The sequence below is a fragment of the Sander vitreus genome, chromosome 12 (genome assembly GCF_031162955.1).
Source record: "Sander vitreus isolate 19-12246 chromosome 12, sanVit1, whole genome shotgun sequence".
NCBI lineage: Eukaryota > Metazoa > Chordata > Actinopteri > Perciformes > Percidae > Sander > Sander vitreus.
The window spans coordinates 10,160,714-10,176,667 of NC_135866.1; the positions used below are offsets into that span (position 1 = coordinate 10,160,714).

Here is a 15,954-nt window from a genome sequence, read left to right on the forward strand (position 1 = left end):
GCCAATATTTGAATACACGTCACGTCTGCGTCCGGTGTTTACATCAGACGTGCAGTACATGCGACGTTGTGGATAGTGATTTGGTGGAGACGATGTTTCTGTCTTTGAAACAAAAGAAAGCCTTGGCACTTGCCCTGGTTGTGAGGAGAAGACGGAAGAAGGGTGTCTCGTGCACCCACGAGACCCTCAGGTCCAGAGAGCAGTTGGGGGAATTCCGGCTGGTGAAGGAGCTCCGCATTCACTGTGACCGGTTCCAGGGGTACTTTCGGCTCAACAGGGAGCAATTTGACAGTCTGCTGACGAGAGTCGGGCCTACGATTTCCCGGATGCGAACAACATTCCGAAAGCCCATTTCTACAACGGAGCGTCTGGCTTTGTCTCTCCCTGACGTGTGGCTCCAGACAAGACAGTATGGAAAAGTACTTCCGAGTCTGCCCCTGCACCACTTTTTTGTCTCCTCTCCTTTATGTACCTGTCCTTTAGGTTCTTCCACCTTTTCTTCCACTCTTCCTCTAAATAGATGAAGACGCGTGGATTATTTTCATTTCTAAATAAAATGTTGGATTTTAACACTATGTGTCATTGCATGTTTATATACTTAAGTAAGAGGTCTGCAGTCATTGCAGTTGGGTATAATAAAGCTAAGATATGAGCCTACATTCATACATGCATCATTCATTCTCTGGAAAACACTGTGTTTAATGCATATGTGCAATTAATTCCTCCAAAACTGGAGCTTACACATTTGGAAATGGGTAGTTATTCTGTGTAAAGGCCATATACCTACCTATATACCTATATGTGAACTTCAATGAAAATGAACATGACTTGCGTCAATCAGTCCAAACATATTTTACATCATATAAACATACAAATACAATATTATTATTGTGTAATAACAACCGAGTGTAAATTGTAATTTCCATATTGGGGATCAATAAAGAGTATAAATTATAATTTTTTTATTAAAAAAATACAAATATATCCTACAAATACCTGTATGGAGCTGTATAATCAACTTGGTATTTGGGTTTCGCAGCTCACAACAGTAGGCTACAGTTCTTCTCAGTTGCTTTGGCGCATTTCTCAGATCAGAGATGACAGTAATGTGTAACTTTGTCATATAGGGAATAGTGCTCCCTTTCATGTGCATTGTTCATTAGACCATACTTCCAGAGTGAACTGTTAAATATGGACAACACCACAAAGCAGTTTCACTATCTTGGTATAAACAATGGCGTAAGGACTTGTCAGTTTGATTCATTGGTATAAATACTTGCTTTGGACACAAACAAAAGATTTCCAGCAAGATAGCCGATTTTTCAGGTCAGTCACTATGCGGTGCAGTTTACACCAATTGTTTTAAGAAATGCACTCACTGTTGCGCAAATGCAATTATGATTTGACAAATGCACCAAAGTAAAAAATGTAACATGGGATTCTATTTCCGTGGAGACATATATGTTGATTTCACATAGCTAAAACAAACCTGAATGATTTAAATTAAGAGGCTACAATAATCTACACAGGTGGCATGCCTATTATGGTGAAATACGCTTCCACAGCATAGTTTTGCGTCCGAGGTCTCTGTACGACCTCGGACTTGTGTCGTAGCCTGTACAGCTCTGGGAGATCGCTGACGGCCAAAATTAACCTCTCGTCCATGTTCCGTTTGTGGATCCACGTGTATTCTGTGTTTTTGTTTTTGTTTTTTTCAGACACTTGAATGCACGTCACAGCGCACCGCGGCCGCTCTTGCGCGTGCCGCGCTGCGCTTTGCTCAGCGCAGCGGCAGACCAGTTCTTGCGCGCGCAAGCCATTGACAATAATGGTTCTCATAGCGCTGCCGTTTGCGCGTACAATGTGAATGGCCCTTCAGGAAGCACAGACAAATTATTATTATTATATATTTTTTTTATTCAGAAATTGATCTTATTTAAGCTAATTTGTCACTTACATATGGTGTAACATTTGCATCAGAATTCAGACAGATTAAGGTCTGGAATGAGCTCTACATCAGGTTGTGAATTAATGGCTCTGGCCAAAGTCTCCAGCTGAGTCATGAAACTCTGAATCTCTTCAGCAGAACTGTGAGTCCAGGCCAGAGGCAGGTGGGCAGGAACCGGCGTACGATCTGCAAAACAATCTGTCAGAATTCATCTAAGAAGATTAAAGAAGAGAAAAAAGAAAAAAAAAGAGAGAAAGGATCATCTCTGTGTGTTTTGTGGAAGAACCTGTCAGCACTTCATGCTGTTCACCTTGAAAGAACTGCCCGCCACATGTTCTGGCAGCAGCTCTAGACAAAGCCAACCACACAACCGTGTCCGCTCCTTGCTCTACGCTGCGCAGCCTCTCCCCCATCATCTGGTGGAACTGAGGCATTGATGTAGAAACAGCTGGAAATGGGTAGAAAAATCAGCCAGGGTTAGTGGTGTGTGTATTGTTAGGCTAATACTATATTACTAACAAAGTGACAGACTTATTTTTTTTCTACTGAAGCAAATCAAACCAGCAAGGTTTCTACAAAATGTACTTAAAGTATGAAAGTAAAAGCCAAAATGGGCTCTGTCAATGTTGCATTATTTATTGCATGTTATAATATTGGGTTAGTATTATTCATGCATTAACATGTAAGCACCATTTTAATATTGTAGCTAATTCCAGCTCAATTTAATATATAACAATGCCCTGTAGACATTTGCTGTAGCACCCCCATCAGGAGAATTGTGCAAGGACAGTACAGTATGTGTGCGATTTTATTGAGAAAGGAAAAAAAAACTAAGAAAAATTACCAGCATCAACAATACTTTTCAGGCCCTTTGGGTCAGCTGCCTAATGAGTCAGTACCTGGTGTATCTGCCCAGCCTGGATGCATGGCAGAAAAGTGAATGAGTGGGTGAGCTTTGGCCCACTGTTGTGTCAGCACTACCTGCTGTCTCTGAGAAGAAACAACACAATATTACCTCAGCTGGAAATGTATTTTGCATTACTAATTTATGTAATTTTGTCTTCTGTTCAACAAACATTATACAGACAAATCCAAACTCAGTGAGAAGTAAAGAGAACTCCAACACAGATATACCTGTCTTATAACCTGGGTTACATTGTCCTACCTTGTTCTGGGCGTAGACCATGACGGCATCAAAGTGGCCCTTCTCTGACTGCAAGTCATCGACTCTGAGTTTCTGGACCAGCATGCCTCCTGAGGACACAGTGATCTAACAGGCAGGGAGAAAAGAGGCACAGTGTGTTTAGACAACAGCCACTAGAGCCTGGACAAAAGTGGCATTATGCTGTCCACATGATGCAGATGAGCTGTGTGCGTGTGTGTTTGTGCGCGTGCGTGCACGTGCGCTTACCACCCTTGGATCCCGGCTCTTCTGTAGAAGTGGTATGAGACTCTGGGTGAGGATGTACACGCCTAAAGAGAGAGTCAAAACACTGTTACATATACAGCAGCATGGCACTTTTAGACATCAGAGAGAAGTCTCACCCATAGTGTTTGTAGCAAAGTTCTTCTCCAGGCCCTCATCATTAAGCTCTCTCTTGTGCACCATACACCCTGCATTATTTATCTGTCATGAAATAAATGACAAAGAAGACAGATCAAACAGAAACAACATTATTAGTTTATTGGGCAGATTTGTGATGAAGGTTAAAGGGAACAGGCGACACCTACCAACACATTCAAGGCTGGATACTGCTTCTTGAAGGCCTCGGCAAACTCCCAGACTTTGCGTGTCTCTGACATGTCCACAATATGAATGTATACCTCCTGGAATAACCAGATAGGTGTCGGTCTCACTCACACACAAATCATGACATTTGTCACTTCTTTTTCTCATTTAGTGTTAGGCATGTTCAAGGCAAACAACGCTCACCGTATTCCCAGACTCACTAGTGATATCCACCCTGGCCTCTTCTGCTTTATCTTTGTTCCTACACACCATGTGCACTGTCCCACCTGGAAACAAAACATTGTTTATTTTCTATCAATATCAAATGCATTGCAGAGAGCATTCCTCTCCACATTTTTACCTTTCTTGGCTATAGCCATGGCTGTTGCTCTGCCAATTCCACTGTTGGCACCAGTGATCATAAAAGACCTTCCCACAACGGACACATCTAGGTCTTGGGGCTCAAAGTCTTTAGATGCTGCCTCATATCCCTTCCTAAAGGCACAAGGAAGACACACAAATCAATATGTGCAATGTTTTTCTATCTTCCATCTTCTAATTTTAGCTTCAGTAGAATCAGCTGATGGGAATATCATCCTCAAGACACATCAGCTGTCAGTGGGACTATTGTAACTGTACATAAAGGCCGGTTTGTGTGGTGTGTGCCATACGCTGATCAGACCTTTGATAGTCTTTAGGTTTAAATAAATGACATGAAATACATTTTACAGACAATAAATCCTATATTTAGACAGTCAACAAGTAAGACTAATAATTTAGACTATATATACACTTTGACTGACTGCCTGAGCATCCCCTGACAGCAATGTCTTTACATCTCCAAAGTAATATAATAAGTTTATTTATATAGCAACTTTTAACGTCACAAGTGCTTCACAACAGGAAACACAATAGCAAGTAGAAAACAGAACAAAAGACATGACATTCAGACATCAAATTAAAACATAAAAGACAAAAACAAAAGCAAGTAAACAAATGGGTCTTGAGCTGTTTTTTTGTCCACAGATCTGAGGTCCAATGGGAGAGACTTCCAAAGTTTAGGAGCTACAACCTCAACAGCACAGTCTCCTTCAGTGTTGAGCCGAGAGCCAGGAACAACCAACAAACTCTGACCAGAGGACCAGAGGCCTGCTGCTGATGTAGCCTACAGTAGGGCTGCAGACGCCTGGCTCGGATCTTGATCTGGATTCTAAATTTGACGGGAAGCCAGTGTAAAGAAATCCAGATTGGAGTAACATGAGACCCTTTTGGACATTTTGGCCCATCACTTGTAGGCGATTCAGGGAAGTCTTACTAATGCAGGTGAAAAGAGAATTGCAGTAAAGAAGAGATGATCAATAAACGCAGAATAATAATTTTCAACTCAGCTGGGGCCAATGGACCTGAGTTTTGTTCCTCAGCTGGTAGAAGCAGGAGCGAACCAGTCAATTAACATGCTGGTGAATTCAAAGCCAAGCTGGTCCATTAAAACACCTACGGGTGGTATAGGTTCAACAGAAACAGAAGTAAGGACTCAGTGTGTTGACTGACCTTGTATATTGGTAGATTCCGTTCAAAAACCAGATGGCATTTCGGTACAGAGACATGTTATCAAGTGAATAATAATCCCAAGAAGTGCACCAGTTTGCCCTGTCAACCACTGTGACAGATGAGCATCACATGGAGCAGACAGAGAGAGAGCACTTGCTGCTCTCTGCCGACACCACATGGGAATAACACTGAAACATTCACCCAGACACTGACAGTCAAGTGACTTTAGTTAGCCTTACGTTTTATGAGCTCATTTATTTAAATGCTCTGTACAAAGCATGTGGGGCTGTAACACAAACCTACAATTACCACATCCAGATTTGTTGTGTGAGGTGTGGTGACGCGTCCAACAGGCACCGCTCCTCCGGCTGCAACGAGGGGCGGAGTCAACCAACTTTCCCACTAACTGGAGCGGACGACGGATAGATATGTGCTTACTCGGACCAGTTTACCCTTTGTTAGGGTTAAAGTGATTATTTGTCGTTATCTTTTTCATAGCTTTCTAACTCTTGGCGCAGCGTCAAAATGGTAAGTGTTTTGGTGGTTGTTTTCTACGCATGACAAGCTGTAAGATAGCGTCAGGCTGTTCACCTGTCGCACCTGATAGGTAGCTAAAGCTAGGAACCATATATACACCTCTACACCGCTTCCTTCTACACCAGGGCCCTTGTTTGTTCTTACTAGGCCGTCCAAGCAACAGCATCTCTATTTGGTTTTTATTGTAGCCTATAAGGTTTAATTGTGTGTTTATTGCGCTTGCATTCACATAAAGCTACAGCCCGGAAGTAAGGTGTAGGCTACGTTTTCTCAACCAGTCCCCTCAGTAAAACCGGTTTCGTCACTGTCAGTCGTTGAGTCCTGCCTTGGTGGCAGTTTTTCCATATTAATTTGACTATGGGCAGACAAGGGGATATAAAGCAAGGAAAGGCAAGTTTATTTGTATAACACATTTAAGCAAGGCGATTCAAAGTGCTTTACATAAAACAAGAAACAAGCTAAAAAAAATAAATAAAAAATGAGGCAGCGTCAAACAGAAAAGTCTCTTGATTTCAAAGAACAGAGTTTCAGCAGACCTGCAGCCACCTGGAAATACCAGTATGAGGACTTGTTTTTCTGGTAGCCTGTAGCCTAATGTGCATTAGGCTGGTGGGTCTGTAAGACAACATTAATAAAAAAAAATCAATCCATTTAACCTTATATTCCCTCTTATTTCAACAATGAAAGGAAGACTTAAAGGAATTGGTGTGTCAGGGGATTAATGTCCATTTTGACACGTAGCCAAATCTATTTCCAATGCTAGTAATCACATTGTATAAACATCCGAAACCCAACTCCTTATTGCCGCCTCCCCCTCCCCCCCCCTCCTCCCCCGACTGTGTTGGGTCAGTGGACTTACTCTTTAATGAGCCATGACAACAGAAAACCACTCGCTGACCCTTGGTTTGTGTGTTGAAGGGTAGTTATAGCCTCTGCCAAGACTTTGTGCGTATTTGTACACGCACACACACACACACACACACACACACACACACACACAAGTCACCCCCCCCATGGTTCTTCAATGCATGCACCACGGTTGCCCCTCTGACCCTTGCCGTGTGTCTGTGTTGCTAGATGCGCTTCCTGCTGCTCTTCAGTCGCCAGGGGAAGCTGCGTCTGCAGAAGTGGTTCACTCCCATGTCGGAACGTGAGAAGAAGAAGATTATCAGGGACATGACCACAATGGTGTTGGCACGGCAACCCCGCTCCTGTAACTTCCTGCACTGGAAAGACCTGAAGATTATTTACAAGAGGTGGGTGCTGCCCCTGCATGTCTTGTTTTTCTAGTTCAATGACTTTATCTGCTTCTGTAGCAGCAGGACCACTAGTCTCTTTTCCAATCATAGTTACCCCTACCGTATATCATTTATAACTCTATTTATATAGTTATTATATATTATTATTATTATTATTATATATATTTATATCAGCTGTAAGTCATCACTGTGTCACCTTTTCCTCAGGTATGCAAGCTTGTACTTCTGCTTGGCCATAGAGAACCAGGAGAATGAGCTGATAGCCCTGGAGGTTATTCATCGCTACGTGGAGCTTCTGGACAAATACTTTGGCAATGTATTTCATTGTGTTTCACCCTCTTTTATTCAATATGCAACGCTAGCCTGCAGTGTAACTGTTGAAATGTGATGGTAGCTCAACTCAAAAGCATATCAACTGTTGAACTAGGCTGTACAGATCATATCAAACCGCAGTTTCAAAGTAAAAATGTAACCAATGTAAGTACATTCTGCACTGTTAATAATAATAATCGCACTAACCTCCTCTCAGGTGTGTGAGCTGGACATAATCTTTAACTTTGAGAAGGCCTATTTTATCCTGGATGAGTTTCTAATGGGAGGAGAAATACAAGAAACCTCCAAACAAATGGTGAATCGCTCCATTGAAGCCTCGGACATGTTACAGGAGGTGAGATGCGCAACACAAGGCATAGCTTGCTACTGTGGTGTGAGCATGTTACATCTGTTGCATGGCTCAACTTCATTAAAGAATCTGTGACGTGTTTTGAATGTAGTTTAGTGTTGCTTGTATCTCTTTTTTATCACCGTCGTGGGCAGTGGTGGAATGTAACTGAGTACTGTAGTTAAGTACAAATTTGAGGAACTTGTACTATACTTGAGCGTTTTCTTTCCATGCCATTTTCTACTTCTACTCCACTACATTTCAGAGATAAAGATTGTTCTTTTTACTCCACTACATTAATCTGACAGCTTTAGTTACTTGTTACTTTACAAATCAAGATTTTTTTTATAAATGAAACTACCCAACAATATACAGGCCTACAAGTCCAGCTGAAATGATTAGCCGATTAAACACTTAGTTGATTGACAGAACTGTTTTGATAGTTTCCAGTTTCTAAAATGTGAGAATTTTTCGGCATTGAGTACTTTTTACTTAAATACTTTAAGTGAAATAGTATTGTAAGAGTGTTTTTACAGTGTGGTGTTAGTACTTTTTACTTTAAGGTGCTGTAGGTAGGATTGTGAAGATCCAGGACTTAGCCAAAAAATGTGAACATCGACAACTTCTCAGTCCCTACCCCCTTTCCGCTAAAGCCCAAAACGGTCTCCTAAGCCCCCCCCCCCCACAAGGGAGAATGAATGCGTGTGCACGAGCAGTGACTGACGCAGTTAGACACCCCCCCCCCATGGCCCTGATTGGTGCATCTGAACAGGCGTGTTGGATTGGAGTGGTGGATTTTTGCAAATCGCACTACAGGCTGTAGGAGCCAGAGGAGCCAGATTTCTTTTTTTTATTACTCATACTCGCGTCATGTAGTTCTACTGGAACATAGGGTCAGTTTCAGCAAATATGACAGAAAGTTAGTTTTATAAGTCTTACCTACTGCACCTTAAGTAAAGGATCTGAATACGTCTACTTAGACAGATCCAGATGCCTAAAAGTGGTTCTTTATAACACTTAACATGAATCAAGCTTCAGTATGGGAACTTGTTTCAGTTTACTGCGTGTGTGTGTGCGTGCGTGAGTGTGTGTGAACCTAACAATGTTGCAAGTAGTATGTGTCATAATGAGTTCAATTAACAGTGGTGTTGAGTCCCTGGTGTGCCTTTCTCTCTCATAGTTATAGGCTTGTGAATATTAGCTGTAGCTCCTTTTTTGTATAGTGTTTGTGCTGCTGGTTTCCCTTTCCCCTCTGTGTGTGTGTTTGTGTATCTCTCTCTCTCTCTCCCAGTGTTATTGCGAGTGAGAGACAGATTTCCCTGGACTGTGGCGTAGGTTTAGTGTTTGGCTGATGCTTCCCGCTCTCCCTGTAGGTTCATGGCTCTGTGTGGTACAGTAGTTAACTGGGTGTGTTGTTCTGTGCTTCTGAATAGGGCTGACTAACACTTTTTAATCAAGAGTTGGATTATGTGCAGCGTAGCCTCCCATTCATTTTGACCATTATCGCTTCAGGATGACAGCAGTGAGTGGTTTGAGGTGGAGCTGTTTGGATGACATGGAATATGGACAGAAAGGTTAGATGTTCTGCTTGTGTTAGTTGGTGTGCTCGGCACTTAATAACAGGTGATGTGTAGATGTGTGCATGTGAATGTTAATTGTACCATAATGCATTTTTACAAGGCTGGGAACCAGATTTTTAAACTAAACTTTTTTTTTCTAATTCTTTTCTTTTCCAGACCATGGAGGAGTATATGAGCAAACCTGCATTTTAACCCACGGGGAAGAAGAACATAAAGGAACAGCGGGGGAGGAACCCAGGAACTGAATGTACTGTATTTGAGTCAAAGAAGTTTCTGAATATGGATATGGAATTTACTTTGATTCTATTGAACCTTTTTAAAAAGAAGGAAAGGGAATGTCTTCTCACCTTCTGCCTGAAGCTTTGCTGCGATGTAACTGCCTTTGAGACTAATAGTCTGATATTTGTCCTGGGCTCCACTGAAGGAAGGGGGGGAGGGTCGTTTTCACATTGATTGCCGTTATTGAAATGTAAATGAAGTAGTAATAGGATCTGGGGTGTAAAAAGGGATCTTAGGGGTATGAATTTGTTGAGTTTATATTTAAATCGTATATATGATTTATATGATATATTTGAAGTGAATGATTTTATTCCAAAAACACTACCCAACAATTGTGCAAATCTGCAACTCCAGTTTATACAAAAAAATAAATGTGATTTCAGTCTTAAAAACAAGCGCTTTCAACAGATTGGAGTGAGACTGATTTAATAATGAATTTCCTATTGTTTTTAATCATCTGTATATGCCTATTTCACACGTGTGGGACCATTTGTATTTAAAAGGAATAGTTGTTGTGGGTATCGTGTGCGATCTATGATGTTGGAGCTTATAATTAAAAAGTGCCTTTTGATAAACAGACTGTTTTGAGTAATAATCTTTACCATAATTGTGTATTTGAAATTCACTAAACCTTGTGGAATTTAGTGTATACTAGGATCGACAAAATTATTATTTTTTTCTTCCCCAAAAACAATTGCCCCTGCTTCCTCTGGTTGTAAAAAGTGGCTTTAGGGTGTGTTTTTAATAAGGCAACACAACTCGGCAAGAAGAAAAATAATACCGCTGATGCTTTATTCATCTGTGATTCATCACACATTATTGAACATGTACAAAATGGTTTAAAAATGAGCATACATAGCACAACCACTGGTAGGCCAACAATACAGAGCTTCGCAGTATGAAAGGGTTGGAAGGCAGGCAACGGTTTGATATTCAGACTTGGAAATAATTATCCATAATAATAACATTAAATCTACTAACCCTGAATATATCACGAGTCACAACAACACTCGTTCTCAGCCCAGCACGCTACCCTATAATATTCCTTTAGTACTCCTTTCACTTTACGGTATGCTTGTGATTTTGAAGGCATCTGTAAAGTATACAGATATATTCATATACAATTGAATAGTTTGACATTGATGAAAAATAAGTGTTTTTACTATTACTCGGTTGATTATAATTGAAAATATAGGCCTGTTCACAAACACCATTAATGTAAACAAACCTTTAACAACATCACACAATTGTAATAACTTGGATTTCATTGTGTTTTGATATTAGTCCATGTATTAATTGGCAATTTGAGTGACAACACGTTCAAATCAAAAGTGTTTTGAGGATACATTGTTTTTTTTTTATTATTTATACACGGGTTGCACCTTTTCATCTCCTATGATATCAATATATTTCTATAATGTTCTTGCAGCAAGTAGGGACTAGTAGGCTATATTTTAAAAATGTTTTTGGACCTGTAAGATTGCAATAGTTCATTTTCATTAGGGTGATATTAATACCAGTTCATATAATATACATTTTGTAAACTAGATCACGTCCACCAAACTTTATTTTTGAGACAGTATTAAATACTATATTCATAATTCCATGCGTCTTGCAGAGCATCAGGCTACATCCCAGCCACTTCATTTTCAGGGTGCTCCTCCTCTTCATCTACGGTCTGTGGAGCCGAGGTCTTGGCCGTTATCTCCTCTTTCCCCTGCATCTCCGTGGGCTCAACGTTCTCCTCTGTGGCCACCTCGGTTTCCCTCTTGGACACGGGCCTCTTTTCAGTGTCCGCTTGCCCCAAGTAGTCTTTCATGACCCGCTCGTACAGCTCGTAGGGGAACTGTCCCTTCAGCTGCGACTGGGTGTCCCGCTTGGTGATGGTGTTGGGGTACTCTGTGAGGATTTTGGCCGCCAGGTAAGTCGTCACCTCGTCTTCCACATCTCCATCATCATCTTCATCATCATCAGCGCCATCGGCCTGACGTTTCAGAGGCATTTTGTTGAGCTCGGATAAAAAGAGGTTCTCCCTGCGCCCGGAGGGGGGAGAGATTTTAACCGGACTTTGAACTGGATTTGCAACAGGTTTGGACGCCACTGGGATTCTGTCCAAGGGGGGAGAGGTCTTCACGGGTCTCTGTACTACAGGATACTCGTTACTGATCGTCTCCACGCCGATGATGTCTAAAAAGTCCTCTCTGTCCATGTCCTCGGGGACGGGCTTGCTCTTCAGCGGCAGTCTGCGGCTGTAGTACCTGATCTTTGGGGTCTGGCCGCTCGGGTAGCGAGCCGAGGCTTGGGGTTCGCGGTGGAGCTTCCTGAGCTCCTCTGTGAGCAGCATGTCGATGAGGTCCTGTGGAGGGACGTGGAGCTTCAGGGAGAGCTGCAGCAGCTCCTTCACTGTCCGAGGATCGAGGATGGAAGGGCGGATCAGTCTCTTCCTCTGCTCTCCCGTCTTATCCCTCTTCTGCGTCTGGTCGCTCATCTCCAGGACCTTCAACAGGTAGTAATCTACCAGCTTAGTTTCATCACCAGTCTCCTCTTGGTTCCGGCGTTGCATCTCCTCCCTCTCCGCTTCCTCCTGCTCACCGAGCGCCCTGTCCATCTCTTCGTGGCTGCCGTTGACCATCTCCTCCGTCTCCTCCCTCTCCTCCACGGGAACCCACTCCTCTCCTCCGGCCACATCGTCGTAAGCCTGACTTCTCAGGCTGAAGCCGTCCTCGTCGTCGTCGTCCCCGAACACGTCTCTCTTCTGGCCGCCGAATGTGGGCATCCTCCCAAGCTCCTCAAAGATGGAGCGTAAATTGGCGAGGCTCTGGGGCGTGTACTGCTCATCCAGGTCCTCGGTGGCCCGCTTGGAAGCGTCTGTATTTTCCTCGTCCTCAAACATCAGCGGGTATTTCTTGTGGGGTCTTGGGAAGTTACCGTAGTCTGCCGGTGCGCTCACGGGGACTTCAGTGTCTTTAGTGCGGTGCCGGTGCGTGCGGCGGTCGTTCCTGGGCGCCGACACGGGGCTGAGCTTCACGTCTTTCCCGGCTCGATCCTGGATAGACTTGAGCAGGGTTTTCATCAGCTGCTCAGCGGTAATGCCCTGCCTCTGCACGCCGGGGGCAGGCTGACGGTCTCCGGGACTCTCGTCCTGCTGTGAGGCGAGCTGAAGCAGGACCCTGAACTTCTCCACTTCGTCGTAATCCGTGGGTTCAGGTCGGCCCCCGTTCCGCTGCTTCAGGTTCTCAATGTACTCCAGGGCTTTGATCATGTCGGAGCTGGGTGGGTAGGCAGCCGGCTGCCCCTCACCCTCCCCGCCTCGGAGCCTGTAGTGGCGGGGGAGAGACGCAGCCTGCACGGCGCATCCATGGAGGAGGAAGGCGAGCAGTACAACGGCTCCCCCCGCGGGCAACTTGTGGTGGAAATGCAGCATTATAGGCAATGTATTACCTGCAAATCAAGAGAGCATAACATGTTAATGAAGGAATTGGAAAAACAAAATAAGCCAAATCCACGATCTCTATTTATTCTGGCCAAAAACTTACTCGAAAGCAACACGCATAAATGCGCGCGTTTTCAATTTTTATCCGGGATTGGTATGCCTACCAGGGAGTTACGCTCAACAAATTGAATGAAACTATGCTGCGCGTGAGGAGAAGGAGATACGTTCACATCACTGGATGAGTCATTCCCAGCGTTGTTATGGGCAACCTCAACATCCGATTCCCCCAGCACAGCAACACCTTCATTAAAAAAACAACCTTTATTTCGTCGTTATTTCACTTAAGCAACAACGCATTATAATCATAGATTGTTGAGGATGCTCGTTTTGTCACATCTATAACCCCCATTCTAACACAAGTGTCGAGATCTGCGAAAATCGAACGTGAAAAACAATTGTCTTTCAATCTTAGACAACTGGATATTCATCTGAACTCAAAAATCATTCACACGTACAAAAAGATGTGTCCTACCTTTGGCAATAAAGCTCAGACAGCAGCGAAGGTGTATGGCATCTCCTCAGTAACGGTGCTGTTCTCTTCTGTTTTCAGCACTTGGACAGCTCCCCTCGTTATATGAGGCAACACCTGACCACCGCGTCATCACACAACACACGCAATAGCCAGTCCTAAAAAAAACCGAAAAAAAAAACATATATGATTCAGGTTTATGATATGGCATACTAATAAGCTCGCTGCATTAAATAGTTTTCCGCCCTGTAGAAGCTATTGATTGGAAAGATCTTTGAAAGTCCGGGAGCAGATGTATTGACTTCAGGACTGCTGCCCGTGTCTCACAAAGAGCCATATGTTTATGTGGATTCTCATTCATGTGAACCGTTCACCTTGCATGAACACATTTTATTAAAACTATCTTAACTCAGAGGGGAAATATGCAAATGCTCATTTCCAGCCAATGTAAACATCAACATTTCGGCACCAATTTTACTATTTCATCTTAAATATATTCCACGTGTGGCAGAAATCATCTTTCACACTGACACTGAAAAACACACTGAAAAAAAAGCACTTTGGTCATCTTGGTGTAAACTAATACGCCGTTTTACCACCACCCTTATCATGGCACATGAAGAGTTAAACCCTCTAGCGATGACTCACAGGCTAAAACCACCGTGGAGTTGCTGTCGCAGTTCAGTAGCGCACCCCCCCCTCTCCCTCTGACAGAGACGGTGATCAACACCCTCCTGTCGGCTGCGGGCCAAAGCTCCGGCATTCCGCAGGTCGACAAGATAAAGGGGCCACGCAGCACGGTATCTGCCGATAACAGGTCACGGATGCATGGTGACAGAATTTATGGTGAGATCAAAAGCCTTATTAAACTAAATTACGTTAGGTAGGCCTACTCCTCCCATCATCCAGTTAACATGTGTGGCAACGCATTCATCAAAAAATGGCATCAATATATGTTCAATTTTAAGTAGCACTTTGGGAGTTAAAATGTGTTTTAAACTTAATACATATAACCAAAATAAAGGCTCTGACTCAGTCACATTTAGACACCATATGAATTCATTTCTACACACAATTTCTCTGTAGGGAGACAAAAATAAAGGTGACAATGCTAAACCTCCTTATAATTCTGAACTTATTTCTTTTGGAAAAAATGAAATAGCTCATTTTTTTTTAAGATAAAGAATACAGCTTCAGTACATATCTATATGCGTAGCTGGAGCCAAGTCATTCAATGCTTTAAAGGTAGTACATAGTACTCTTGGTTCATGCTTTTAATGCTAAGACTCTGTTGGTATCTCCTTACAAGCCAACCAAATGGCCAGTCAAATACATTAGGATGATTTTATGCTCCAGCAGTACGTGTCTCCTTCATACCGTCTAAAGTGATTCTAACTATGTTGCTCAATGCCCTCTGACACCCCATACACATAAATGCTCTTCCATTTCATCCCTGCTTAGACTGCCCCCTGCCACCACCACCCAGCCCCAATTTCCATTGCATATATAATAGCATCCAATGTGCTCCACATTTGTTCCATGTTGTAATCCTTTCACGTCCATTAAAACTAGTGAAAGACAAAAATAAATTGCCCGCTTAATATTTTCACTTCAACCTTGGTGCCGAGCACACGCTGTGTCATGAAATAGAGACGACGACGTTGGAGGTGCTTTTTAGTTGAATGTGCCTGCTCTCCACAGCTGAAGAGCTGCAGAGAGCCTCAGCTGGTGTGTGTGTGTGTGTGTGTGTGTCACAGATGGAGAGACTGATAGAGAGAGAAGGAGAGGCGTGGTGTTTGTAAAATGTGTTGTATAATCCCACAGCATCACTCCGCTGACATCACACCTCTCCATTCAGAAACAGCCTTCACCCTGAGGGACGGCATCAACTCCAGAGGTCAAGGCAGCATGCACACTAATCATTTAAAGGTTACATTCTCTTGCGTGCCCATTAAGAGACAGATAATAGAATATGACTATTGTCTGCTATCAATTTAACTGAAAATGAACAAGCGCACTGGAGCTATTTGAAGATTAATTTAATTGTTCAGGTTATTTTATGGCCAGGCCACTGACTGATGGAAATGTCACACTTCTTGGAAAGATTAAGGGAATATTTGTCCAGCTCAAATGCTCTTTCATTTTGGGTTGTGTCCATAAGAGCACACTATAGGTGTAGAAACACAGGCACACACGTACTCACGATATTTGAATGTGTGTCTCAGTCAGAAATGCTTTTTTCACTTCTAAAAATAACTTGTCATATGGTTGCTGCGATGTGTGTGAGTAGTGAGTAAGGGATTATGCACCACAGCAAACAAAGAGAAGTGCATAATTTGAGGGATATGGTATTTCTTCAGATTTCTGCAGTTTCTAAGATATGGATCAGTTAGGAAAAAAAGGTCAGTGGTTGAAGAAGTATTCAGGGCCTTTACTTAAGTTAAAGTA

At 42.8% G+C, this 15,954-nt stretch overlaps 3 protein-coding genes across 5 annotated transcripts; 1 reads left to right on the plus strand and 2 right to left on the minus strand.

Annotated features, from left to right (window-relative positions):
• Positions 1-1,954: 1,954 nt before the first annotated feature.
• On the minus strand, positions 1,955-4,166 carry LOC144526450 (dehydrogenase/reductase SDR family member 12-like). Its single transcript, XM_078263934.1, has 9 exons — positions 4,039-4,166; positions 3,882-3,964; positions 3,680-3,775; positions 3,494-3,575; positions 3,360-3,421; positions 3,114-3,218; positions 2,848-2,938; positions 2,259-2,396; positions 1,955-2,134 (listed from the first exon to the last, which is right to left on the minus strand). Exons 1-9 carry the CDS (start codon positions 4,097-4,099, stop codon positions 1,977-1,979), a joined length of 876 nt encoding a protein of 291 aa, XP_078120060.1. The 5' UTR covers positions 4,100-4,166; the 3' UTR covers positions 1,955-1,976.
• A 1,433-nt stretch (positions 4,167-5,599) lies between these two features.
• Positions 5,600-10,121, plus strand: ap1s3b (adaptor related protein complex 1 subunit sigma 3b). Of its 3 annotated transcripts, none has more exons than XR_013502758.1 (6): positions 5,600-5,756; positions 6,843-7,021; positions 7,232-7,340; positions 7,554-7,691; positions 9,198-9,308; positions 9,422-10,121. XR_013502758.1 is itself a non-coding variant. In XM_078263936.1 (6 exons), the coding sequence occupies exons 1-5, from the start codon at positions 5,754-5,756 to the stop codon at positions 9,237-9,239; spliced, it is 471 nt and encodes a 156-aa protein (XP_078120062.1). In that variant the 5' UTR covers positions 5,600-5,753; the 3' UTR covers positions 9,240-9,259; positions 9,422-10,121. The 3 variants fall into 3 exon arrangements, 2 of the variants coding, with proteins under 2 accessions (XP_078120062.1, XP_078120063.1); XM_078263936.1 differs by having other exon boundaries at positions 9,198-9,259; XM_078263937.1 differs by lacking the exon at positions 9,198-9,308 and having other exon boundaries at positions 5,601-5,756.
• A 209-nt stretch (positions 10,122-10,330) lies between these two features.
• On the minus strand, positions 10,331-13,576 carry scg2b (secretogranin II b). The gene is made up of 2 exons (XM_078263933.1): positions 13,510-13,576; positions 10,331-12,985 (listed from the first exon to the last, which is right to left on the minus strand). Exon 2 carries the CDS (start codon positions 12,966-12,968, stop codon positions 11,172-11,174), a length of 1,797 nt encoding a protein of 598 aa, XP_078120059.1. The 5' UTR covers positions 12,969-12,985; positions 13,510-13,576; the 3' UTR covers positions 10,331-11,171.
• Positions 13,577-15,954: the final 2,378 nt, after the last annotated feature.